Source organism: Fundulus heteroclitus, chromosome 14 (genome assembly GCF_011125445.2).
Source record: "Fundulus heteroclitus isolate FHET01 chromosome 14, MU-UCD_Fhet_4.1, whole genome shotgun sequence".
NCBI lineage: Eukaryota > Metazoa > Chordata > Actinopteri > Cyprinodontiformes > Fundulidae > Fundulus > Fundulus heteroclitus.
Genome location: NC_046374.1, coordinates 8,318,532 through 8,346,026, shown reverse-complemented (window position 1 = coordinate 8,346,026; position 27,495 = coordinate 8,318,532). Strand labels below are relative to the sequence as shown.

At 39.0% G+C, this 27,495-nt stretch overlaps 1 protein-coding gene across 8 annotated transcripts in view; it reads right to left on the bottom strand.

Annotated features, from left to right (window-relative positions):
• nrxn2b (neurexin 2b) overlaps positions 1–27,495 on the bottom strand; it is an 871,341-nt gene that overhangs the window by 673,411 nt on the left and 170,435 nt on the right. For 7 of the 8 annotated variants that reach the window (XM_036146226.1, XM_036146219.1, XM_036146224.1 and 4 more), the window contains exon 4: positions 4,716–4,745. The exons of the other annotated variant lie outside the window; for it this stretch is intronic. In XM_036146226.1, coding sequence (XP_036002119.1) covers positions 4,716–4,745 — 30 coding nt within the window. The remainder of the gene's footprint in view (positions 1–4,715; positions 4,746–27,495) is intronic. 8 annotated transcript variants of the gene reach the window in all.

Sequence of the window (27,495 nt, the reverse complement as noted above, 5' to 3'; positions counted from 1 at the left end):
ATGCACAGGCTTGGTCTCTGCTCAGTGGAACAGCTATTGCAACTGTTACTATGCCTGATTTATTGGAGGTGGATGACAAAGTACAATATTTTGAGCCTCATCCAATTAGTTTTGTACATAAGCATGACAAAACACCATGGCAACCCTTTTGAAAACCTAGGATAAATCATGGATTGTGTACGTCTTTATCTTGACTAACTGCAGGAAATCTGGACTGATTCAGTTGAAGTATATTTGTTCAACAAAGATTTTAGTGGGTGGTGTGCCAAGCCTTCAACTTTCTTATGTCAAAAAACAACATTGTTCAGGTTTGAGTCCATGACGGTTTATGGCAATATTCTCAATGCAAGACCTACTTTGAACTAGTGCTGTGGCCAGTGGTAAAGTTCGAGTCTGAGTTGGACTGTGAAAAATAAAAAAAAACTTCCGGGAGCAGCTCCTTTTGCAACTGCCTGGTGAGGCCAGCTTTTTGATGCAAATCTCTGCTCTGTGTTCTAAGAGCTGCAGCGGCGGCACAATTATTTGTTCTCTGAGAATAAACGTTCAACAGTTGATTTATATCTAAAATAAAAACAATGTTTTATTACACTCTAATTGTAATATTTCCCACGGACCAGTTTCTCCTTACTTTCTTTCAAAAACAGTTATTGATACCGTAGTTTTAGATCCTGCTTCTTAGCCAGGCATATCAAAAAATAAGCCCAGTGCCCTTGAAGTGTAAAATCTGACAAAGAATGTCTAATGTGGGATTTAGAGCGATGCTACAGGGAAATCACAATGGATAAATGCTTTACTAGAACAACAGATTTCCTGCTGCTCTAGTATTTTCTATTTTTTTTCAGGTTGTGCTGTTCTCACTTTGAGCATGTGGGCTTTGATGAACAGGCAGCTCAGTTTGAAGTGGATCCCAGAATGCATATGATGAAGTTTAGCAGAGGAAGGTTTATGGAAATGTTAGACAGAGAGACAAATGAGGATGTATAAAGATAACAGGATTACTCTCATAAAACATCTGCTTAGAGTATTGAATGCATTCCCGTTTTAGTCGCTAAGACATATAAAGAAATAATGAATCGCAAACAAACTTGTTCCATAATAGTTAAAACGGTTGCGGATTTTAAACACAATGAGTTTAAGTTGATCAAATTACCTATATTTCAAAAACAACAAAAGGAACAATAAATCTAAGACTCTGCAGTAAAATATGACTTTACTCTTCGATAAAGATACAAAAATAGAACAACTTTTAAATCTTGAAAGAGTTTGAGGTTTGAAAATGGCTCTTGGACTAAATGTGTTGTTCCCCTTGCAGCCCTGATGAGAAAAGTTTAATTTATATTGAAATAGTTTATTAGAGCATCTTTGTAATATGTAACTGTATGATATTAGAATGTGACAGAGTTAGCAAACCTATGTTTTACTAAAAGTGAATTTCTAAAATGTTATTAGAGCATGTAATGTAAGTGAGATATAGAATTGGGACAGAGTACAATGCTGTTATTGCAATGATGACTCAGCCCTCTGGGAACAATAAGCGGCTGTCAGAGTACTAGCAATTGTTTGATAGCATGATGGTCCTCTTTTGCATGTGAGCAACTTGGCACTGTGAGCAACTTGGCACTGTTTAACTTGTTGATCCACTATGAAAAGGCACTGATAATAAGCCTAAGTTTACCTGTAACTCCTCAGACTAAAGAAGTCTCTAGGAGTAGAGATGAAATGCTTCAATGACGAATAACCTGTCCAGAGAACTGACTCAATTTTTTAAAAGTCTTGTATCAGTTATTCTTTTTAACGAAAGGGTGAGACATACAATTGGGTAGTAGGGCATTGCTGTGTGCAAAACACACAAAAAAAGTGAAGATTAGATGCTCAGAGAAGATTATGGATAATGATGTACATGTAAAGGTAAAGGCTGCAACACCCACTCCACTGAGTGAAACTACTGTTGCAACTGACACCCGGCTATCTGGAACAAACAAATCTCAAATCTTATTGATTAGTTTAGCTACTGAAAGATCATATTAATGTATTTACATTTAGGTAAAATATATTAAACTTTTTCAGTATGCCCACTTATTACCCATTCAATTCAATTCAATTCAATTTTATTTCTATAGCGCCAATTCATGAAACATGTCATCTCAAGGCACTTTACAAAGTCAAATTCAATCAGATTATACAGATTGGGTCAGTTATACAGATTGTATGGTCATTGTGTGCTTAAATTTCAGGAGGTTGATCGGGTTTGTTATGTTTGAGAAATCACCAATTACTATTCTTGCACATAAAGTGGTTTTGATCTCTTTCTTTATCTCCAACGTATTGCCACATAATTGTTTGGTAAATGCTGCTGCTGCTGTAGGATCTGAATTACTTTTCCTCTGTGCGTGATTGTTGACTCGTATTTTTCATGTCCCAGCCTGACTCATCCTAAAGATTTAAAGAACTCCACAAACTGTGTGGGGACAGGACTTCCTCATAAAACTATGGGAGGGATATGCACTACATTACAATGATTTGGTGTACATTACAATGATCAGCATTAAGCTGTGATCGAGCTGAATGCAGCAGCCAGAAAGCGGCGTCTGAATTTAATAAACATTGTAGAACAAAGTGGGTAGGAGTAGAAAAACTTTATATTTTCAGCTATTCTCTTTAATGAGACACTCAAGAAGCTGTTGGTTTGCAGTAATTCACTCAAAGGTATCCCTCAAGGCGTCTCTGTGACTGTCTGACAGCTCTGTTGCCATGGTTATTTGGATGACAGGCGGGTGACTACCAAGTATTTTTTACTGATTTACGTATGTGATTAGAGGCGAAGACAGGACATTCCAAGGTGTTCAGGTGTTCCAATTCCATGCAAACTAGGATTTAACAAGGCAATGCATGCGGTGAGAAGTATCCGCACATTTTCGTACATTTCATACTTTTTCTTTGCTTGTTTTTTTTTGCGCTGTAGGTTTCAGGATATTTCCTAACTGCGAACATTTAGTATGAGAGCTGCATTCTCTTTCATATATGAGGCCCCAGGTCACAGAGGTTTTTAATGTGTCCAAAAAAGTGCCTGGCAGCCGGGCTTAGATGGTGATTAGATTGTGTGTGCTAACATTTCAGACGGTCTCTATGTAAACATGGGAAATGCAAAGCAGACATGAAAATGTTTGGATGGGGTTGTTAGGCTGGATAGAAATGATGTTAAAATAAATCCGTTAATCATTCATGGCCTCAATATGCGGAGACTGCAGAAAGTCTGAATAAGTTACAGACCAGAGACATTCTGTCTTTTTAAACAATTTCACAAAGCATTTATTTATGGATAAAAACATATGTCATACACCTCTCAACATTTGTCTATGTTATTAGATGTATGATTATCAGATTGCCATGTACAACAGGAACAAAAGGGGCTGATCTTTTCAGATGAGAGAAAATATTTTGATTGCATCAACAATATAATAACCGATTTAATTGTCAACTCACTCAAACTTACTATTTTTGTCAATTAGATCAAATCATTAATGAAAACATCATCCATAAACAATCAGCTAATTGAAAATTAGTGTGAATTTAACACGAAACAGTTAGAAAAATGTAAGATTAATAAAAAAGTAAAGCAACTCTTTGTTTCTTGCGTTTGTATGACATGGTTTATAATGAGAGGAGAGGCCCCTCTTTCCATTTCAGTAAAGGTCAAAACTTTCATCGGACATGTTCCCTTTTCTCTTGTGAACTTTGCTTTAACACCATTTCCAATAAGCACTGCTCTATGAGAGGCCAGAGGCTGACAAAGGGCAGAAAATTAGAACACTTCAGTGGAAAAAAAATTGATTTACTCAAATTGGAACTTGTTCTGTAATTTTAAATTCATTCCGTCAAATTAAAATCTGCGACAAAAGGATGGTATTTTAAAAGCTGACGATATGTGCAAGGCTGCAGACATTAAACACATGTTGTGTCACATGCATGTGTGCTACAAATGCATACATCAAGCATCAGGAAAAATCTCTTTTCATGTCAAAACACTTCACATTTAATCAAAGTACAGACATAGGTCATCTGGTTACTTTAGCCCTTTGAAAATATATCATTGCCAAACAATGGGAATGTTAGCAGAGTGGTGATGAGAAACTCTGCACATTCGACAACACTTTCACCTTGAAGTGTTAGTGAATGGAAGCTTGAACACATTTTGCTGTTAAAACATTGACCAACAAACACATTTCTAATAGAATCAGAAAGTTTCAGGTTATTTCCTTTGAGTTTTTTGATTAAGCCCAAGCAGAAGCGATAGCAGAAAAGTGTTACCTTCAGCCCCAAGGTCAGGTCGGCGGGGTCAAAGGTGGTCAGTGTTGAAGTCCAGGACGTGAGCCATAGGACGGGACAAAGGGTGGAACACACATTGGCCGAGGTCACAGAAAAGCACAAAGATATGGTAGCAGGGAGAGGAATGAGACACAGGAGGCACAATCATAGAAGGGGGAAAAAAATGAAGGAGAGATAAAGGGTGATGACGAAGAGGACATGGACGAAGAAGAAGATGAAAAGGATTAAACAGAAAAGGGGATTTTGGAGAAAAATGGAAGGATACGCCACAGAGGGAGGGAATTGTGAGGAAGAACAGTAGCTTTGAGCAGCTGGGAGCGTAGAGGCTGAGTCAATTCCTCTATAAAAGGGGGGAAAAAAAAGAAACAAAAAAAAGAATGATCCCATACCTTGGTCGTTTAACGTCAGGTGCGCCAGACCTTGAAAGGGAAAAAACAGAAAAAAGGAACACAAAGGAAGAAAAGAAGGTCATAAAAGGCACGGGAAGAAAAAAAGCATTGTCACAACGTTGGACTGCAGTTTGTGACAGACATCCTGGGGCAGACTTGGATGTCAGAGTTTAAACCAAAGTTTAAAAAAAAAAACAAAAACAAGAAAGAGTGAAAGATAGAGAGATAGAGCGAATAACAACAGAAAACAAGCAAACACTTCTTGAGTGAGGTGTGAGGGGTTTAGGAAAAAAAAGCATTTTCATTTGGCGCAACCCCCGAAGGCTATTGCTCACACAAATGCTTTTTTTTCCACTGGAGTACTTATGGAACACACAGAGAACTGTTTGGCAGAAAAGGCTTGAATCTAATTCTTTATCTTGAACACTTCTCAAATCATCTCAAAGAATCACAGCTGCTTCACAAAAACAGACAAAAAAAGCCTTTTAAAAGCATTCATACCCACTCAACTTTCCCAAACCAAAACCTCAATCCGTTTTGTTCTGATGTATGTGATTGACCAACACAAAGTTGCACATAATTGTGTGAAACAATAATATCTCATGTCTTTTTATTTTTTGTTAGAAAAACATAGCTGCTCTACAAAGGCCACAGAGTTTTGCTAGATAATATTAGACGAGACGCTGTCTTTGGAGAAAACCTAACCCTGTACTTTACCCTGAACAAACAACTTCCTGTTTTTTCTTCAGCAGGGTCCCAGGAGCTGAACAGAACTGATAGAAACATGCCAGGGATAAACACAGGGAAATCCTGTAAAAAAAAAAAAACTGTTAGAGATTCCAAACAACCAGCTCACCTTCCAACAGGTCAATGACCCTAAATACACAGCCAGAGCTATAATTAAGGGGTTTTCTTCAAGACATATTTATGCGCAAGTATGAGCCAAGGAGTCAATGTACCGATCTAAATCCAATTGGGAAAATGTAGCACAATATGAAAACAGCCATTCAAAGACAACTTCCATCCAATCTCACCAAGCTTCACTTTTTTGAAAAGGAAAGTTGGCCATTATTTCCCGACATCAAAGCAGGTAGAGACATTAAAAGGTACGCAGCTATGATTTCAGTCAAAGATGATTCTACAAAGTATTGACTAACACTGGACACAAATTCCAACCATACTTTTCAGATTTACATGTGTGAAAAATCTTAAATATTCATGCAATCAATCATTTTACTCTACAATTATGCACCACCTTATGTTGGTCTATCACACGAAATCCCAATAAAATACACTGAAGCAAGTACTTATAAAACGACAAGCATTTGTGAAAGTGAATATGTTTAAAGGGGAAGAAAAAAATTGGTGAGGCACTCTACATCCTGAAACAGGGCTGCATAGATAAAGAAAAAAATCTCAGCACAACCACCGCATCACAACAGCAGCTTTAAACATTCTTACTAGCTTAGACTTTGCATAGATCACGTTAAATAGGCAGCTACATTTATTGAAAACACAGACGTATCACAGTGTTACAGTCACAGATCCTGTGCCACTTTGCTTATGGTCACAGACGGACAAATATAAGATAAAAAAGCCCCAACCACAAAGAAAACAGCTTATAAAATATACAAGTCCATACTGAGAATTCCAATCTTTAACTGACATAAGAACCCGGCTGGCTTTTAGAGGCTTTGCTGTCAGACCAATTACTCTATTTTTTTGCTATATCTATCTATCTATCTATCTATCTGTCTGTCTGTCTGTCTGTCTGTCTGTCTGTCTGTCTGTCTGTCTGTCTGTCTGTCTGTCTGTCTGTCTGTCTGTCTGTCTATCTATCTATCTATCTATATCTATATATATATATATATATATATATATATAGATATAGATCTATATATATCTATCTATATCTATATCTATATCTATCTATATATATATATATATATATATATATAGATAGATAGATAGATAGATAGATAGATAGATAGATGTGAATATATCTATTGTGAAAAGACACACTTTGAGAAGCAGAAAGTTAAACCCTATGGCCTAAAGTAGAGCACATTCCTAACTAAAGGAAATTGGATTTATCCTCAGGCAACAGCAGGATATAAAAACGGCATTATGTGTCACAAACAAGGAGACTGAAAAGGTCAAATCTTTTGAAGTCAACGTGTCTTTCAGTGATCGATACCAGCTCAAACACAAAGCTTCTGGCACTCCGAGCAAACAATCGAATGTCAACAACAATCCAACATCAACAGCCGTGTTTTTGGAACTGTACGAAAAAGAAAAAAAACATAACTTTCCAGCACAAACAGGAGCTATGCACACACAAAAAACAGCTACAGCTTGTTGGTTTGAGAGACAATTTATGGTTTTATTCAGCTCAACCTAGGTTTTAATGCTGATCAGTCCTTTAAGTGCCCGGTTAAAATATAAAGGTCTGTTATCAAGCATACCATTGAAAGATTAGACATAGATCTACATTGTAGCAATGCTTTTGCAACAAGCTTTTGAATCAAGGACGTGCTAAAAGTCTGATGATAATCTAGCATTTGTCATATAATGAAATAACATCAAATAACTGGTAATGTACCAAAAAGTTTAGCTTTACTGCACAGTGAATATAGTCAGAAGTGTGATATGTGCAGAGCCACATCCAGTCCGATGACTGAATGACTTTTAACAAAGTTTTTATGATTAACAAAGTTTTTCCCAACAATAAAGGCAAAGATGTATAGCATTACAAAGAGCAGAATATATTGAATGTGTTTATAGTATTCTATTACTGCTAATGTATGTCCACTTATTACCTAGTATATCAGACTAAAGAGACTCCAAACACTTCAAGCTACCCTATCCCTATTGTTCTTTTTCAGATACAGCCTGTGATCCTGGGAAGCAGAAATGTACAGGCAGAGTGCTTTATTTATCCGGTAGATGTCCATTTTCTGCTGACCCTTTGGATAAAGACCAATCATTCTCACAATGGCACTTTCTGGTTTTGTTCTCCTGCTTGTAATCCATTAAGGCTAAAGTTCCTGCAATGAAACAAAATGTTGCTGTCTCTGCATACCAAATCATTCAAACACACCACAATTCCAATGTCCTGTCATTGCACTCTACCATGGCTCAAACTGCCAAAAAGCAGCAGAGCAATTATCTACATACATTCAAATGAAGAAGAATAACAGAGGATAAATACAGAAAAAGCACAGAGAATGGTAGAGAAAAAGTGCTACAGCAGCAAGTTGTTAAATGGCTGTTACTTACAGCTAGACCTTCAGCTACAGATAGGTCTGTAAGTGACAAAGAACACATAAAAAATTAAGAAGCAGTTTATCTCAAAGTGTTACAACAAAGACTTGAAACGGTGTATGTAAAATTTAACAAAGTAATGCACCAAATAGAGACCATACTTTGACCAATATAAAGTCTTCTTCAAGAACCTTCAGTCACCAGTTTGTCAAGCTCTTGAAGTTTGTGAATGTCACCCTTATTTGTAAGTATATGTGTATATTATGTGTGCATATTTATGAGTCTGCATACAAGTTGAAGAATGACCATCTGGTGACCTGGTGCAGCTAGAACGATGTGGAGCTCTAACTCAGAAGACAGTTGGAATGGTTGTGCATTCTCAAAAGAGGAGAGCCTCTCAGGATACTGTGTGGCTCCCCAGTCACCACTGTATCCTTCTTCAGTTTCCTGGACATTATCATCTTGTAGGACCTCAAGAGGGAACAAAAGCTATTGCTTGGTGTGTGGAGTACTTTGGTCTCCTGAATTATAATGAGACAATTCATGTAATCTCTTTGGAATGTTTTGGAGGACCAAGCTGTAAACACTGGTGAGTTGGAAATGCAATACTCTCTCTCTGTTCATTATTGGCTTTTCTGACATTTTGACATCATTCTTGTCAAATGTCCTTTGTTCTTGAGGGGCAAGTGGATTGTTGAATCTTGCCCCAAGCTGCTAGCCCTCCTGTGGTGTGCCTTGTGTTTATGTAGTTGTTGTTTAGTTTCTCTGATGTAGGGGCCTAAGCAGTCCAAGTTGCAGTGTTGTGCATACATGATGCCACACAACTGTGATTTAGGTGTTCTATGTTTGGAATGAACCAGTATTGGGTTTGAGGGAGAAGTTTACTGCCATGTTGCACTTGAAAAAAATTCTCCTCAGTTTCTCTGAAACTCCTGACACGTCAAATGACAATGTTTTTGCGTATCTCTGTTTTCTCCTCTGTGTTCAACACAATGTTGTTTCTTCTGCCATATTTGTTGTCTGATTTGACTAAGGTCTATTTCGGGTGACCACAAGCTTGCAGTGATTTCCTGTTCCCTTGTAAGCACTGAGTGCCCTGCTCTTCACTTCCTCCATGTACAAATTGGCCATGATGGGCAACACTGGGGGGCCCATGGCACGCCAATATCATACCTGTCTGTAAAAGTTGTCTCTGTACTTGAAATATGTGGTCAAGAGACAGAGGTCAAACAAGTCATAAATCTGGTTTTGGTGTTGAATTGGTTCTGTCTTTTAGTGATACATCATGTTCCAGTTGAGTCCTGACAGTGTTCATTGCCTCTAATGTCCCAATGCAGGTGAAAAGAAAGGTGAAATCAAAATAAACAATGGTTTCCCCTAGTGCCAGTCTCAGGTGTCGGTATAAAGTCTGTGGAGTTGTGTATGTGGTGTGGAGTGTTTCCAACCAGCAGAGCCAAAATTGTTGCAAGACATTTTGTAATGTTGTATGTGACCGATTTAATGCTGCTGATGATGTAGTTATTGGTTGAGTCCCTTTTTCAGGGTCTCATGTGTGTTGTTTTCCATCAGTAGATGCATTATTCTTAATGGTAATCAGTTGTGTTAAGTACAGCTGTGCATCTGCCTTTGTCTGCTGGCAAAGTTGTGATGTAGTCTTTGCTGAGGGATGCAACAGTCATACTTCCCTGTGGCATGACGTTCGAGGTGGGTATTTTTGCATTAGAGAGTGCTACTGTGACCTTTGTCCTGAGTCATGATTCAGGTGACAAAAGTACTCCACACACCTAGCTATAGCTTTGATTGACCCATTACAGTGATGGGTGGGTGATTGATCTGCATCTGATTGAATGCACCAAGATGATGGGCCTCCATGTCCTTAAAAACAGCAGTGTACCAAAACCTTTTCAGAAAGCTCAGTTCTTTCTGAAAATATGAGTTACAGCAAACAATCTTAAATTGGAGGAAACCAGAAAGTATGTTTGCCTCCATTTCGAGGTTCTTCCCAGGGCTCGGGTTCTGACTCACAATGTCTTTGTTTATGTACTTTTGAATGTGGTAGTTCATGCCTGTTCACTGCTGTAGTGATTAGCTTCTGTTGCATCAGGTAGTGAATGATAATCAGAATCCTCTTGAGGTAAATCAGGTGGAGAATAGTCCTCTTCAGAATCATCCAATGGTTGTTCTAAATGTAAAAGGTCCATATCAGTAATATGTTTGTCCTCAAATTAATAATTCTCATCTCCATCAGATGAATATTTAACCTCAGAGTTGTCTACAATTGCCATGTACTGCTTTTGACAATGTAAGTTTCCCTGTAATGATTGAACTCAACCCTAAATTCAGATCAAAATCTATACCACACAATACTAATGCATTGTAGACAGCGCAATTATTTGGTTGAAAAATTTACTACTTGCAAGAACTATTTACACTTTTGAATTGGTTTTAAATATTTCCAATATGTGACTAAATACAACTTACAATAACCATTTATATTTGTAAACTCTTCTAAATATTCCCAGGTTTATCCAACTACATGGCACAATCAAAAATATAGCCTTGATGCCCTCAAATGTGTACTTTATCTTTACTAATGTTGTGCGTCGCTTCAGTTGTAAAACAAATTGTCAAATTTGCATGCCTTATGAAGCTAAAGATGTCACTGTCCATAGAAACACTGGTTTTAAGCATGAAATATAATTAGAATTTTTACCTTGTCCATTTTTCTTATGAGAGTTGTTTTATTTATTTTTTTACTGGAATCCACGCCATCTTGTTTCCATTCAAATGAGTGTATTATTGTCATCTTACCACTAGAGAATGCTGGTAGTGTCTACTAATGAGGCCAGTGGGTTAAAGTTGAAAAAAATAAAGGGGCAGAGAGGCAAAAATGCCTAAAAGAATGTGCCCAGATGTGGACGCAGGGTCTCCGGAGGTACTGGAGAGACTTCCACCTTGTTCGATTAGGGTGCCAAATAAAAAGACAAATAGACAAAAGACAAACAGAAGCTACATGGTAGGTACAGGTACATTTACTGCACATATGTTATATCTCACTAAGGTGAGTACATCCCTTATATTGTTTTAAAATTTTTAAAATCCTTTCTTGGGGAACAAAATGAAGATATGACATGTTGATACAACATAGTCAATATCCAGTTTATATAACAGTGTAATTGTGTCCTGATGTTTTTTACATTTTTTGCATCAACCATTATTGAGACTGAGCATGCTGCACTTTAGTATGTCATAGTACATGTTGACATTCATGATTCTCTCAATGAACTGTAGCTCCCTACAGCGGGCACCAATCATGCAGCCCCAAACAATGTCACTCTGACCACATGTGCTCTAGGCATGACACTTATCTTTGTACTCATCACCTAGGTTGATGCAACATATGCCACCATCTAAACATCGTTTGAACCGAATACGTTTATCTTGGGCTCATCTGAAAACATGACATGGTTCCAGTGCTTCTCTGTGCATCATCTTTAGAAAAGGCTTCCTTCCTATTTACAATACCCTTCAGAAAAGGAAAAAGAACAACACATGAGACAATATCCACCAATTGCACTTCCAACCCTCATCCAACTTCACCAACCTCTTGACCATGGTGATTAAGCTTAGTTTCGGGGAGTTTCAGGGCATTCCTATAGCTTTGCCCATTTTATGTAGATAAACAATTCTTTCTTCGCATCCTCAGAGAGGTCATTACCACCTGGTGCCATGTTTAATTTCCAGTAACCAGTATGAGAGAGTGATAACACCATATTTAACCCACCTGCTCCCCCTTTCACACCTGAAACCTTGTAACACTAATGAGGCACATGACACCAGGGAGGGGAAGTGACAATAGGGCACAACATAGACACAGTTAATGGTGTACTCACGTTTGTAGCCAGCGGTATAGATGTTAATTGTGTCTGTGTTGAATTATAGGAAAGCAAATATATACTATTATACAAGCTGCCCACTGAATTGTATTAATTTATATATATATATATATATATATATATATATATATATATATATATATATATATATATATATATATATATATACAGGGGTTGGACAATGAAACTGAAACACCTGGTTTTAGACCACAATAATTTATTAGTATGGTGTAGGGCCTCCTTTTGCGGCTAATACAGCGTCAATTCGTCTTGGGAATGACATCTACAAGTCCTGCACAGTGGTCAGAGGGATTTTAAACCATTCTTCTTGCAGGATAGTGGGCAGGTCACGACGTGATGCTGGTGGAGGAAAATGTTTCCTGACTCGCTCCTCCAAAACACCCCAAAGTGGCTCAATAATATTTAGATCTGGTGACTGTGCAGGCCATGGGAGATGTTCAACTTCACTTTCATGTTCATCAAACCAATCTTTCACCAGTGTTGCTGTGTGTATTGGTGCATTGTCATCCTGATACACGGCACCTCCTTCAGGATACAATGTTTGAACCATTGGATGCACATGGTCCTCCAGAATGGTTCGCTAGTCCTTGGCAGTGACGCGGCCATCTAACATAAGTATGGGGCCAAGGGAATGCCATGATATGGCAGCCCAAACCATCACTGATCCACCCCCATGCTTCACTCTGGGCATGCAACAGTCTGGGTGGTACGATTCTTTGGGGCTTCTCCACACCGTAACTCTCCCGGATGTGGGGAAAACAGTAAAGGTGGACTCATCAGAGAACAATACATGTTTCAAATTGTCCACAGCCCAAGATTTATGCTCCTTGCACCATTGAAACCGACGTTTGGCATTGGCACGAGTGACCAAAGGTTTAGCTATAGCAGCCCGGCCGTGTATATTGACCCTGTGGGGCTGAAACAGGAGAGTCGGGGTGCACATTTAATTCTGCCACGATTTGGGGAGCCGTGGTTTTATGTTTTTTGGATACAATTCGGGTTATCACCCGAACATCCATTTCAGACAGCTTCCTCTTGCGTCCACAGTTAATGCTGTTGGATGTGGTTCGTCCTTCTTGGTGGTATGCTGACATTACCCTGGATACCGTGGCTCTTGATACATCACAAAGACTTGCTGTCTTGGTCACAGATGCGCCAGCAAGACGTGCACCAACAATTTGTCCTCTTTTGAACTCTGGAATGTCACCCATAATGTTGTGTGCATTGCAATATTTTGAGCAAAGCTGTGCTCTAACCCTGCTAATTGGACCTTCACACTCTGCTCTTATTGGTTCAATGTGCAATTAATGAAGATTGGCCACCAGGCTGGTCCAATTTAGCCATGAAACCTCCAACACTAAAATGAGAGGTGTTTCAGTTTCATTGTCCAACCCCTGTATATATATATATATATATATATATATATATATATATATATATATATATATATATATATATATATATATATATATATATATATTTTTATGGTCAAATATTTACAAAAATGTGAATGGTGTACTTTTGTGACATACTCTATATTCTACAAGAGCTCTTCAAGAAAAGGGCAGCCTTATTGAACATTTACACCAATTATCTTTCTAACACATTTAAATCTAATGACAGGGAAATGCTCTTCAAGACTTCATCAATATTGGATGAAGCAAATCAAACTGCCGGGGCAAAAGCAGTACTGCTCCAAACAGCCTGGGAGTATGATGAAATCCAAGAGACCGTTCCCCCACCTCCTTGACATCTGAGCATTGATTATATTGTTAATTGTGTGGTGAGCACAGATGGGAGTGTCTAATGGAACGGGTGCTGTCTGCAGAGTGTGACTGGCTGGTTATGATTGAGTGGCAGATGGAGTCCAGACATAATTCTGTGATTAGAGGAAGACATGGTTGTATTATATCTAGCTTTCTCCTATTTCCCTCTGTTTACCACTTTTTTGTTCACCTTATCCTGCTTTGCCTCTTCATATGCAGTTATACATCAGCTTGCTGCAGCAACCACTTAGTTTCTTTTTCTTCTTTCTCAGCTGCAAGTATGTTATGCTCCTTTTGTTTTTCTATTTGCTGTTTTAAACCAATGGCTCCTCAGAAACAAACAGACCCCTTGCCATGATACTAGATGACTCCATTGGCAATTAGCATGGCGTGCATCTATAACAGATCATGGATACCCTGATATTTTATAACTGCATTGATTTTATAAAATGGAACTTAGAAATAATGCCATTGTTTTTCCATCATCGATGGTAAACAGCATCACCCCAAAACCCTTGTTAGACATGAATCCATTATAGCCTATGTCATGTGTTTATGGATTTTAAGCCCCATTTTCCAAAACACATTCTCACACATGAGCAGATGTGTAGGGTCACAGCAGCAGGGACACACCACTTGAGGGGACAAAGAAAAATCGGAGTTATCATCATTATCATATTCTATTCCTTCTCTACTTGCATTGTCAACTAACGCTGTATCCCTAGTTTCTTGACTAAACATATAAACCAAGTTAGTAGAATGTGTTCACCTTGTAGCCCCCCTGTGGCATTCAAATGGCATATTAAATAGTATAATTTTCTAAAGACCCACACTGACATCTGGCCACCAAGGTTTATATCCTCCTTGAAAACCTTTTAGCTGTTCAAATCTACCTTTCAAGAAGTTTCCTTTAATGGATTTTGTTGCAACGCGTCTAATCAAAAGGTAGAATTGCTGCAGCAGCAATAAACTAAAGTAAAACTGCAACCAGCATATGGCAGCCCTCGCGCTTTAGCACCTCTCCAGCTTTTGTTGTGACTGGGAGTATTCCACATTCAGTGAGCCTGCTGCGGAATTTTGCACGTCAGGCTTGGTTCAGCTTCAGTGGGAACCATTCAACATTTGCCTGAAATCCAGCCTTCCTGATGGAAGTTGTCTTAGCTTCCTCTTTGCCAGTCCATCACAGACTTTGTCTAATCAAAAACAATATTTTCTAATAACATTTTCAAAACACTACAAGAAGCTTCCATTAAGGCTATACCAACAAATTAAAGTTAATAAAGTAAACCTTAACTTAACTTTGGTGGTGTAGCATTAATGGAGGCTTCCTGAAAGTCACAAAGTCTGTGATGGACTGGCAAACTGTCCAGGGTGTACCCCACCCTTTCGCCCAATGACTGGAGATACTGACCAGATTTCAAGTCAATGCCTCAAAATTCCAAGGAGTTTATCAAAGTGCAATGTGTTAAAATGAGAATTTCCCTCAAAAATGACCATTAACCCAAAATGGCTGACTTCCTGGGTGTTTTAGGACATAGCTCTAGAATTATTGGGCTCCATCTGAATACTCTAAATAATAGCTTCTAGTTTCTGTTCCTTGCTCCTGTTTGTTGACCTTTCATGGGATCAACAACTGGATCATGCGCCGGTAAGGGACGTCACGGCATACCTAGCTTCCTCTTCCAACCTCTTTCCTTAATGACTGCACTATTCGGACAGCACTTATGGCGACTGCTGACGGACTTCTGCTTTGGCTAACAAGTCCTTAATCTATTAGGGTATTGGGATTTAGCCTTATTATGTTTTGTTTTGGAGGGTTCTGTCTGAACTAAAATTCAAATCATCATGTTATACCACTTGGCTTGGCTGAGTTTAAGGGGCATTGCAGAACTGTTCAGCCAAGCCTCTTTTTAATGCTATTGGAATACAGAAAGGTCATTATGGAGACAATTTTGCTCAAAGTTTGGTGAGCTTTCGTATAATTATGTTCAGGTTTCCAAAAAGCCACTAAATTTCAGGGCAGAATAATAACAAACATTCAAATTACAATAGGCTTTTGCTGCACCTGATACATTTTAGCATGCGGGATAAACCTAATTGCAGACAGAACAAGAATCAACTTTTGTCAGCCTGGACAAATTTTATGTTAAACCATGTGAAAACTGCCTTGTCTATGATCACCAAGAGGTGCAGGCCCTTTTGGCCGATTCCTCACTCAGGCGTCAGCACAGCAAGTAATTACAACTTGCACACAGACCTGGCAGTCCTGTTATGGTTGATGCCCTTCTTGAAGAAACCAGAATTCAAACTTGGATCCTCCATACCAAAGACGTATAATAAACCACTGCACCACAGAGGGACTTAGGTGTAGGATCTGCTACTGGGTGCTGCAACAGTAGCTTTAAGGTAGTGCTCATTGAATGTGAACATTAATAATTTTATCGGTCTGATCTATAATGTATGACCTTTAAGCAACTAAATATTAAAACTGAGGGAGATTTCAACAGGCTTTAATAATTAATTGTGAGTGCCAACAGTATGAAAAAGAGAAAGGGTTTGATGAGGGGCTAAAGGCTACAAACATGTCTGCAACATAGATCCCATGTCTTTCAGAGCTGTTAACATTTAAGTGAGATCCCCCTGTTTCACAGGGTGAGGTTAAGTAGTGCATTTTGAAATTAAATGGAAAATCTTCCATTAGTTGAACAGTGACTTGTTGGCAATCGGTCACCTCTATCACAAATTAGGTCGATAAAAATTAAGAGTTTTCAAGACCTGTCAATAACCACGATATGCATTAGCCAAATAGCAATGAGAAGAAAGTTTAATTTCCAAATATATTTCATTACTGAAGGAAATACTAAATCAAGAATCAATTGCTCCAGATTAACTTTGATTTCCCACAAGCAGCTCCCATGTTCCTACGTGAAAAATGTAAGAATGGCAATGAAAATGTAGGTCAACATGATCCTAATAGAATTACTAGAACACTTTTTTATTTCAGCTACATTAATTATTGTTATATCTTATGCAGTCATTAAACAGAACTAATCAAACCTCTGACCATATCTAAAAAAAGAAAAAACTATTCAAAAAGGGAAGTAGTGATTGCTTAAAACATTTTCAGTAGTTTGAACAAAGAGGCACAACTGATACATCTCAGCCATGTAAATATTAACACAGCATTCATCATTAATGCTATTATAATAGAATAAATAAAAAATAGGAGTAATGTTTTGACTGAAGTTACTTGGTTGACATAAAACTTTCATACCAAATGGAGAACAAAAGACACATGGTTCTTAATGTTCTGGGAATGATAGAGAGGATATCATATTTTATGTTATATTAAAATTAATTAAATTCAATACAAATTTATTTGTATGGCGCCAATTCACAACACATGTCATTTCAAGGCACTTTACAAAGTCAAATTCAATCAAATCATCCAGACAGATTGGATAAAAAGCTTCCAATCTAAGGAAACCCAGCAGAGTGCATCAAGTCTTGACAAGCTGCATTCAGTCCTCCTGAAGGAGCGTAGAGCCACAGGGAGAGTCGTCTGCATTGTCCATGGCTTTGCAGCAATCCCTCATACTGAGCATGCATGAAGTGACAGTGGAGAGGAAAACTCCCTTTTAACAGGGAGGGAAACTTCCTGTAGAACCAGGCACAGTGTGAACTGTCATCTGCCTTGTCAGACTAGGGTTTAGTGAAGACAGAGCAGAGACACAAAAAGCCCCCCCCCCCCCCACACACGCAGACACACACACTCCTATGGTGTCACAGCAGTTACAGATGCATATTTTCTGCTTGTTTTATTTGGTGGCAAGGGGCACAGCACTGGTGGGTTTGGTGGAACCCAGATAGCAGAACACCTGGTGGTGTTAAGAATAGGACAAATTAATTTCTTTTCTCTAACTCGCAGCAACTTCTCATAATATTTCATCATGTAATCTAACTGACAAACTGACAAAAAAATATCTTCTATGATTGCTCTTCCTGTGATTCTCAAAAAGGTGAAAACAAGGTTAGACTGATCTTGGTACGTGTGTGATATCTGCAATTTAACTTCTTAGTGAGAGGCTCAGACGTTTTACAGTATACGCCCAAATCTTATTTAGTTTAAAAAAAAAAAAGTTTTGCTGTTTGGAACAATTCAGAACTGCCTACTTGATGTATGCATCAGCAAACATTTGATTTCCAAAGAAATACCACAGGGAGTATAGCTGACCCCACATGAAGCACTAACCGAGTGAAGCATAAAGTCTTTATGGTCTCGTTCCGCTTTACAAAGCCGCAGCAGTCATCATCTGTCACTAGCGATGCATTAAACTGTGTGCAGGTCTGTCAGAAGATGTGAATCACCATTCAAAGTTACAATCACACAGAGTAGCATAACACCATTGTGACTGCATTGGAACCACAGTGTTTGAAAACAGGTGATTCAGCACTGACACTTCCAACTACAAATGCACCAAAAAAGGCTTGGTGAGTGAATCCTAATGGGCCTTGATTGGTGATCAAAACCCCATATCAAAGCGCCAATAGGTAACAACAGCAACACTTTTTTGTGTGCTAGGTGTAGTAAGACTTTGTTGGCTATTATCACTGGGAGAGGGAAGTGAGTACCACAATGTCAGATGAAACAAGAAAGGTATTAAGAGTTCTTTTTAAAAAGGAAACATTAAATCACAGAGTAATGCTAACTGTTCATTCAATTACCTCTTATAACTCAGGGAGGAGAGAGCAGATAATAGTAACGTATCGCAGCAGTTTCTTTGTTTTATCATTATGAACTTTAAGCCTCTGCTGTCTTTGAACATGCTGTTTTTTTTTTAAAGGTCATGGCTACAACTCCTTCATCAAAATGACTCATTTAAAAAAAAATACATCCATAGAACATCTAGAATGGTGTAGAACAAAATATAATATTCACAAAAAAGTGTATATATAATTGTTTTATAAATTCAGACAGGCCCAAAATATATACATATTTACTTCCGGTTACGATGCCAACGTCAATCCAAAAATGATTCAGCACCATTAGGACTAGAAGGTTGTAGTCAAACTGTACAGTTCAAACCTCTTTTACATTAATGAAGTTATGTTATGGGGAAATCCTTTCAAATCCGCTTTAATATTTTTTCTTACTTTGTCATACTTCCAACTTTCATCTTTTGTAATATCAGGAGTTTCCCCCATGGGGATTAATAAAGTAATTATGATTCTGAAGGTAAAATTCAATTTCCAAATCTAAACATATTTTTAGATATTTACTTATTGCTGGTCACCTCTTATTCCACTCTGAAAAAAATTAAACCCTTAAAGATGATTCAAAAGCAGCCTACATGTCATGTTGTTCATTGTTAAAGCACCTCACCAACATGACTCCATGTGGTTCTAGGGTCATTGAAATTTTGCCAATTCTAGCATTAAGGGAACACCTATGCAACTGGATACCTTTTTATTCTTACCTGTTGTTTTCAAGGTCTGATTATAATGTCACAACACAGCATTTTTTTCAAGGGTGTGTAAATGTTTGAGTGGCACAGTCAGTACTTGATATCAGAATATTAGCAACAGATCCTATACTCCCTTTATAAGTTTAGGCTTTTTCTTAAACATGCCATAAGGTTACAACAGAGCAAGAAAGGTAAAACTAAACAAAGCAATGATTGACAGGGGTGATGCCATTTAGCTGACGGGATGCTTATCCTGTATGAGTACAATGTTGCTAAACAGGTTAAGGGATGAGGTTAATTCATCTCCCAAAATATTCATTCAGGTTTGATCTATAATCTGTGGGTTCTCTCTGGGTACTCCAACTTCCTTCAACAGTCCAAAAATATGTCTTTAAGGTCAATTGGGCTGTCTAATATCACCCTTAGGAGTGAGTGTCTTTGTTGCTTGTCTTAGTTGTCCTGTGATGGACTGAAACCCTATCCAGGGTGTGTCCCGTCTCTTGCCCAATGATCCCTGGAGATAATCATGCATAAGCAGTGGTTGGATGGATGGATGGTTTACCCATACTGCAAAACCTTAATCTTGTGTTAATTGCCTGAGGGAACCTACTGGATAAAGATCAGAAAGGGTGGCTAAAGAAAATCTCACACATTAAGACACTACACTTCCTCATATCAACTAATTAAATCCAGAACTAATTGATCCACTTTGATTTGCACTTTTCATTAATTATAGCCGCTAGTATGTAATGGAAAATGCTGGGAGAAATAAACCGCAGCGTCTTAGAGACGGTGGGGTGTAAAGATCTTACAGTTTCACTTCCTTCTTAATTAAACAGCTCATAAATAAATTGGACGTCCATATGTCAAGATGGGAAAACTTGGATTAATTTCATGTTTTAGGCATTAGAGCCAACACAGAGAAGGACTGCTGTGCTTCACTTATGCTAATTTGCACAAGAAAGACAAAAACTGCTCAGAGAAGCTACAGTTTTGTACTAGCATTTCAACATCTTTTTTTTCATCTACTTCATAAATCCACAGGGGCTTTGCCTGCACAGGTCTGAGTAATACACCAAATGGAGCACTCTACAAGAGAGGATCTACAGTATTTAAACTCAGTTTTATTTATTTATCCTTCTGCTTTTCATATTTTCCTAAATTACCAAAAACTTGGCAAGAAAAATTTAGCCCATACTATATATTAAAAGACAATTTTACCTTTTAACCTTTTTATGCGGTGCAAACTCATTTGTTGTACAGATAGATTCAGGGCCCGCTCATAGAATATCCATCGGTCGTCTCTATTCTCTTCCTCATGTGGGACTGCAAAGTACTGCGGATGTACCATGCAAATATTCTGTTAGTCCATAATTCCTGTTCTGATTGCCACTTCGCAACTCTGTTCATTACAGGAGCTGAAGCTAGAGAGATGGGGCTTCATTCAGCTCTTTCCCTGGGATTATGAGAGATATCATTTTAATATCATTTGGATTAGAAAAAAAAGGGCCGTTATTGATGGAGGAAGGAAGCTGGTCCTCAAGTAAAGTGTTCTTCACTCACCCATATAAACCCAATGGCTCTGGGAAAAGAAACACTGAACTGCAGTATGTTTACTACAGACGGTCATTGAAAATTATTTGAATTACTTTTTATTCTTTTTTTTACATTTTCAACTGCTATTTTTTTCCCAAAGTAAAACGAGATGAAAACAACCTTCAAAGTCTCCGACTCCTCTGAGCTACAAAGGCTCAAGTCAAATGCAAAGAGATGTTCAGGGACATTAGAGCAAAACAGCGCCTTGCCTTGAGCATTTCTTGATGCTTAATACTTCATTTCGACAATCATCTCCTGCTCTGTGGTGCCTAATCCCGTTTCTCTGCATCAACAGTACCACACCGGGTGGCTGTAGATTTGTGTTTGAAAAAAAATATAAAATTGTAATGAGTTTTCCTAAAACTGGGGCTCACAGTGAGGTACTGAGTGGGAAGCCTCCTGCTTTGTGTCTGAGGGTGGGTATCAGCAGGTAACCACAACAGCTTCCCATAATGGAAAATTGATGTCTTCCAGCTGAGACGACACATCAACTTCATTAAACTCAACATCTTGTAAACACCATTAGACCTTGAGAACTGCAGTGCTACTGGAAGTTCAGTCATTTACAAAGCTTGGGCAATTATGGGGAAATTAATGGAAATGCTTGTAACAAACATATCCACGTTTTTTTGGGGTTTATTGTGAGGAGCAGGAATATTTCAGAAACGATCCGCAGCTGGATTTTATTTAGACTGGAGATTTTTTTCCTGGTTTCTCTAAGGGCTCAGAATTAGATTTGTGCTTATTTTGGTCAATACTGAAACCACATTTAGAAGGATCCATCATTGAGTTTTGAAAAACAGAGTACTGTTACGCTTGAAGAAAAGTAAACTGCTTTGAAGATATTTTTTTTTTCTGTCTTGTTAAAGATTACCTTGAAATAACTGGCCATGTATTTGTTCAACTACAGAATGCTTTATGCAAATATAGAAACAAGTAAAAACAAGATTATACTGAACCAAGAACTGAACCGTGAGAGTGCATGTTCACCAGGACCAATACCAGACTCTCTTGAGATTCTGAATCAGAAGGAGCTGAAGTGGAAGAAACAGTGCCTGCCTAAATTTAGATAGCATTCCTAGTTTCCACCGGGGAGGTGATCCCCTTCACCAGGGTGGAGGAAAAGTGACCAACTGAGCCACACGCTAAGACCAGGGCTGAGCATTGCCCAAACCTGGTCCATACCCCAAACCCCTGTCCAGACCCCACCCCCAATAACCCCAGAACCATCCATCCAGAGACGGGCCCAGCACAATTAAATCACACACACACACACACACACACACACCTACCATTGAGGCTGCACTAAGCCAACCAGCTGGCAACCCCACCAATGCCGCACACTGCCCAACCCACTCCACCCCTTTTCCGGGGAGAGCATAAGTACCATCCTCAGCCCTGATTGACTGCAGAGACCTAATGCCCAACCTCAGCCGAGACCCCAACTAGATGGCCTGATCCTCCTCTTAGCGTTAAACTCCAGATGGCAAACAAATTACAAGGTTGTGAAAAGACCCCAAACCAGGCTGTGCCAGCTCAAATGTCAGGATGGTTCCTGACATCCACCAAGTGGAAGGAGTGAAAAGAGAGCAGATCAAAAGACACTGAAACAGCAACTTGTACACTAAACTTTCAAAAAATGCACAAAAAAAACCAACGCGGTTTTTGACCTTTGCCACTGTTGTGGAAAAAAAGACAGATTTCAGGTTTGATGGATGCTCAGAAAACTGCTATTACAAAAGCAAATAAAACTAAATAAAAATAATTGAAGCAAAATCTCTTAAGTAACAAAAGCTGTTCAAAGTATATTTTGTTTACTTCAAATTGACATTCATTTGTAGAGTTCCTTTGCACTGAAAGACAACATAAACATGAAACAGTAGGAAATAGATTTTTTTTATTTAAAATCAGAATAGTTTTTCCTCCAACTATACAGAGTGAGAACAAATTTTTCGGATTTGACCACCAAAGCGAGGACTTTCATGTAAATGTCCACACAGTGGGATATAAACATGTCTGTTTGCTCAAAGTATGCAGGCTTTCCAGGCAGTCTACGGGAGAAAGAGGACCTTATTTGGAAGGTATTAAGTAACTTAAAGGAACAATAAGTAATAATGACACCTAGAGGTCAAAATGGGAACAACATATACACAGTGCCTTTCATGGAGACCCGCCATTTACTTTAGTCCAAAGTTGGTGTGCAGTTTAACTGAATTTTTACTTACACGGGACAGGTATATGATGTCGTTTTTGTTTTATTTCTGGTCTGCTTCTCTTACTGGCTTCCATGTTAGCAGGCTGCTGCTCTTTTGCCAAGCTAAAATACCAAATCCTGTGCTCTCTTTTGGGAACCCTGGGAACTTCCATATGATTGGCTCAGGAGCCAGGAAGTAAAGACAGGCTGCACCTTAGACATTATATACGTAGATGCCTCATTACGTGCTGGGGCGCATCCTTCGTCGCTGCCATATTGGATGGGTCTCTCTTACTCGAGGCTGGCATAGGAGCCAACGTGAGTAAATGCAGAGGAAGCAACTTTGCTTGTATTTTCTGCAGTTTATGGTTGCAATTATGGATGACAAAAACTGAAAGTAGATCATGCGGTACAGAACAGCATTTTGGGCAGAGACTGGTTCTGAAGATGTGTTGTGAAGACGTGAAGAGCAAGGTAAGACAGTCTTATTCAAAAATGGACTTGGGAAACTTCCGGAAAAAATCCCACTTAACTGAAGTAGTTAAGTAGCACCGCACCTCTAGATTTGAAAGGAGAAAAACGTGACTAAGACATTGTTGACAGAGAAGACCCATTATTTATAGAGAATGCTACTTCCATCCCAGGTGATAAATGAAAATGATTTAGGTTGATTTTAAACCTAAATCATATTGTACTTATATCTCCTTTAAAGGTGCATAGCCACATTATTTTACTTTTTTTATATGTCAGTAGCTCACTCTGGTTGCATACAAAGTTTTTATCAAAGATTATCATGTCCTGCTGGCGTATTAGTTATTATTTTGCAGTTTTAAGCTTTGTTTTTGCTCAGAAGGACCATCGGAACATTATCAGGATGGAGGCATGGTGTATATAACTTTATTTTGTCATGATCAAACGGTTTTTGGTCTTTTTTTTATAAGCATATAACATGGCTATATACCATTAATCTTAGCGTTTTTTATAATAATATTGGGTTGTATGGGGAGATTTTCACAGCACCTTTTTATCTTTCCAATCAAATTAGAGCAAAACATGTTTGACCTTGCATTAGTTAGCAGCTACAGTAGCGGGAGTAGGGTGAATAGGGGTCTTAACCCCTTCCCTGCCACAGAAAAATGGCTATGCCCCCCCCCAACCCAGCAGTGTTGGTGATTATTTGGACCGTATTTTGTGGCTTTTTGTTTATCTGATCTAAAGGCAAATTAAATTGCAGCATTCATGCCTGCCCTGTGGGCTTTCATGTCAATCAAACAGTCCCTGGATCTGCGCTACACAATTCATAGAAAAATGCACAACCATGAACATGCCGTTCCTTTGTCGAGCAATTTGACTGGTTTTGTTACCAACGGTGTGTTATTTGGCCAGGCTCTAGCTACAAGCGACTGGGAAGTGGGAACAAAATGGTCCGCTTTATTACACTTACCCGCTCCACCATAACCTAACAATCAGTCAAACGAAAAAAGAAGACTGAAAGAATGATTATTTGTGCGCACACGGCACCGCGACTGTGTAACTACGTGCACAGGCAGAGGCAGACTGGCAGCCCAGAGCCGTCAGCCCACCTCGTTCATTACTCAAACAGGACTACATCAGGGGACAAGGCTCATTTCAGTGCAGTGGTGGAGCCAACCAAGGAGGTGCGTGTGCACACAGAGAAACAGGTGGAAGCGGAATAATCCAGGCTGAGGTTAGCGGTAAAACCAGAGTGCTGACTCAGAATGGGCTATGAATTACAGCTAATCACTCATATTCAAGAAAAGATGTGGAGGTTGACCCTAATAAGCATCTCCAGGGTCATCATGAGGAATAGAAGGTCGAGGGTCTTTTTTTCCTGAGCTACTATGCTAGAAAACAGAGGGAACCCTATCTGTGAGCTTCCAGCTGGATTTGCATCAAGATAGGAAACACATCTGGTCCTTAGGTCAGCGAAAAGCAAAGCATTGATTCCTAAAGTACCTAAACACATTAAAAGGTCCTTTAGATCATCACATTGTTTCTCATTACTGCAGCAGGTCCAAGTCTACATATAGACGGAAAAAAAGAGTTGCTAAATAAACTGGCAACATGTAAAATCTACTGGTGCCAGTAAGACATAGTATGAAATTCAAATACGTAAACCTCTTTCTTCTCTTCCATTCTGCCAGTGCCTTTTGGAAACGCACAGCTCTTTGTTGTTTAATGGTACAGTATGAACAAGAAATTAACCATAGCAAGTGATCACAAAATGCACCATTAACAAATTAACTTGTTTATTTTTCTGAACAATAAGTGTAATATATATTCTTCAATAAATTAAACTAATTAAACAAAAATACAGTTTTACTCAAAACAAAGCTGCCATTTTATGTATATAGTATTAATAACTGAAATATTAGTTCTGATAGCAGGACAAAACATGGCAGTCAATGAAAGGTCCAATATGATGCTCTATGTTTTATTTTCCACTGTGAAGACACATGCTGTCAGTGTTATTGTTTACCTCAGCACAATGACAGTGGATACAAATAGATTCTTAGTTGTACCAAAGTAATTATGTTGTTGCTATGAGATTGATAAAATGAATGATTGTTGGTTCAGATTGACCAAACTGATAATTTTCATTGAATTCCAACTGTGTCTTTTCCCAATACAACAATAAACTTTTATACATTTTAGTGTGATTCTTTTGATAGATTAAATCAAATAAGTCTATAATTGTGAAGGGGAAAGAAAAAAAATATTTTTTCTACTAGTTGAAAAATAGCCTTCGTTGCTACAAGTCTCTTGGGTCTCTACCAGCTTTGCAAATAGTGAGACTAAAAGTTTGGCACACTTTTCATTATACAATACATCAATTTAAGTCAGACTGGTTGAATGGCAACTGTTGAAAGCACATTTTTAAACCTTGCCAACAAGATTTGGGTCCGGACTCTAGAAATGGACCATTGTAACAGCATGAATATTCTCTGGTCAGACCATTCCACTGCAGCTCCATTTTAGGTGTAGTGTTATTGTTCTGAAGACAGGTGAACCTCTAGCCCAGTCTAAAGCCCTTTTTATACCCCATATATATGGTAAATGGTAAATGGCTTATACTTGTATAATGCTTTATCAAGTCCAACGACCAAAAAGTGCTTTACACTAAAACTAAAACATTTCGTGAATGGGTCATTCACCCATTCACACCCTGACAGTGGTGAGCTATGTTGGTAGCCTGGGTCAGACTGACAGAGGCAAGGTTGACATAAGGCCCGTTTACACTACACTTTTTTAACCGAGCCGAGACCAGTCCAAGCTCGGTAACCGAGGTAACTCTTGTGTGTAAAAGGTCAGCAGACTGAACTGGACCGCGCTAAACATAACCGGACCGCGCTAACTACAGACCAGTTCCTGAGTAGGTCTCGGCCTGTTTTTTTTTTTCTGGCCCGGTTATCTGATAACGAAGAGCGCATGAGCAGACCGCGTCATCCCCTTACAGTCAGCTGACTGTCCGCGGGTTTTCCGGCGTGTCTGGCTGCACGTCCCGATTCACACTCCATTCAGACAAATTTCAGACATTCATAATAATACTAGCTTCCTTAACGTGCCCCACGGTTTCCAGAGATGTTTCTGCTTAGCAGTGTGATGAACCTCAGTGTCTGTTGTTGTTTCCTGTGTCTGTAAATCCTTATTAGACGTTCGTTTGTCTTATCCACGTCCCAAAAGCCGACTCTGTCTAACCATAACATCCTGAATGTTACGGGCGCCGCCGTTTTGTTTTGCTCGGTCCCGCCTTCCATCCCAGAGAGCGGTAGTACCGCAGATCGCCACTAGGATGCGATGAGCAACCAAGGAACCGGGATAGCGAGGTGTGTAAACGGTCGTCTTGGCTTGGTTAACTGATCCAAGCTCAGACTGGTCTCGTCTCAGCTCGGTTAAAAAAGTATAGTGTAAACGGGCCTATACATTTTACCTGACTCCGCCAGATAGATTTGCTCCGCATATCCATCTGGAAACCTTCCGTTGAAGTAATTTTGGGAAGGGGCGAAAATACTGGTTAGCTGATTGGCCTATGTTGGTGATAGACGGGCCAAATAAACCAATCAGATTCGTCGTCGCTCTGTTACGAGCGACGACGAAAACACAACCACAAGCCAAGCTACTCTTGCTGCTGCAGGTAAAGGCTCGTTAGCTCAGCAGAGAAATACTCTGTAACTCCGATAAAACTTGCTCGATAGCCGCGCTAACGCTAGTTTCATCGGCTGAAGCCGCCATGTTCTTTAGACTGAACTGACGCGCTTCCCGTTGCGTCACACTTCAACCCGCCTCAAAGCCAACGCTGATTGGACGTTCGTTTGGTGAACGGCTCCAAATTTTCTTCAACGGAGGGTATCCAGACTGATCTGCGAGTGAAACCTTGAAACCTCGCGAGATCAGGATGGTCTCACGAGGCTACTATACATTGGCACCAGCATGCAATTTGGATGCAATTTTCAGATGGTCAAAGTGGGAGATCAAACCGAAAACCTGCCAATTGTAGGTCAAACTCCCTACCTCCTGCGCCACTGTCGCCCCAAATATATAATAGATTAAGGACTT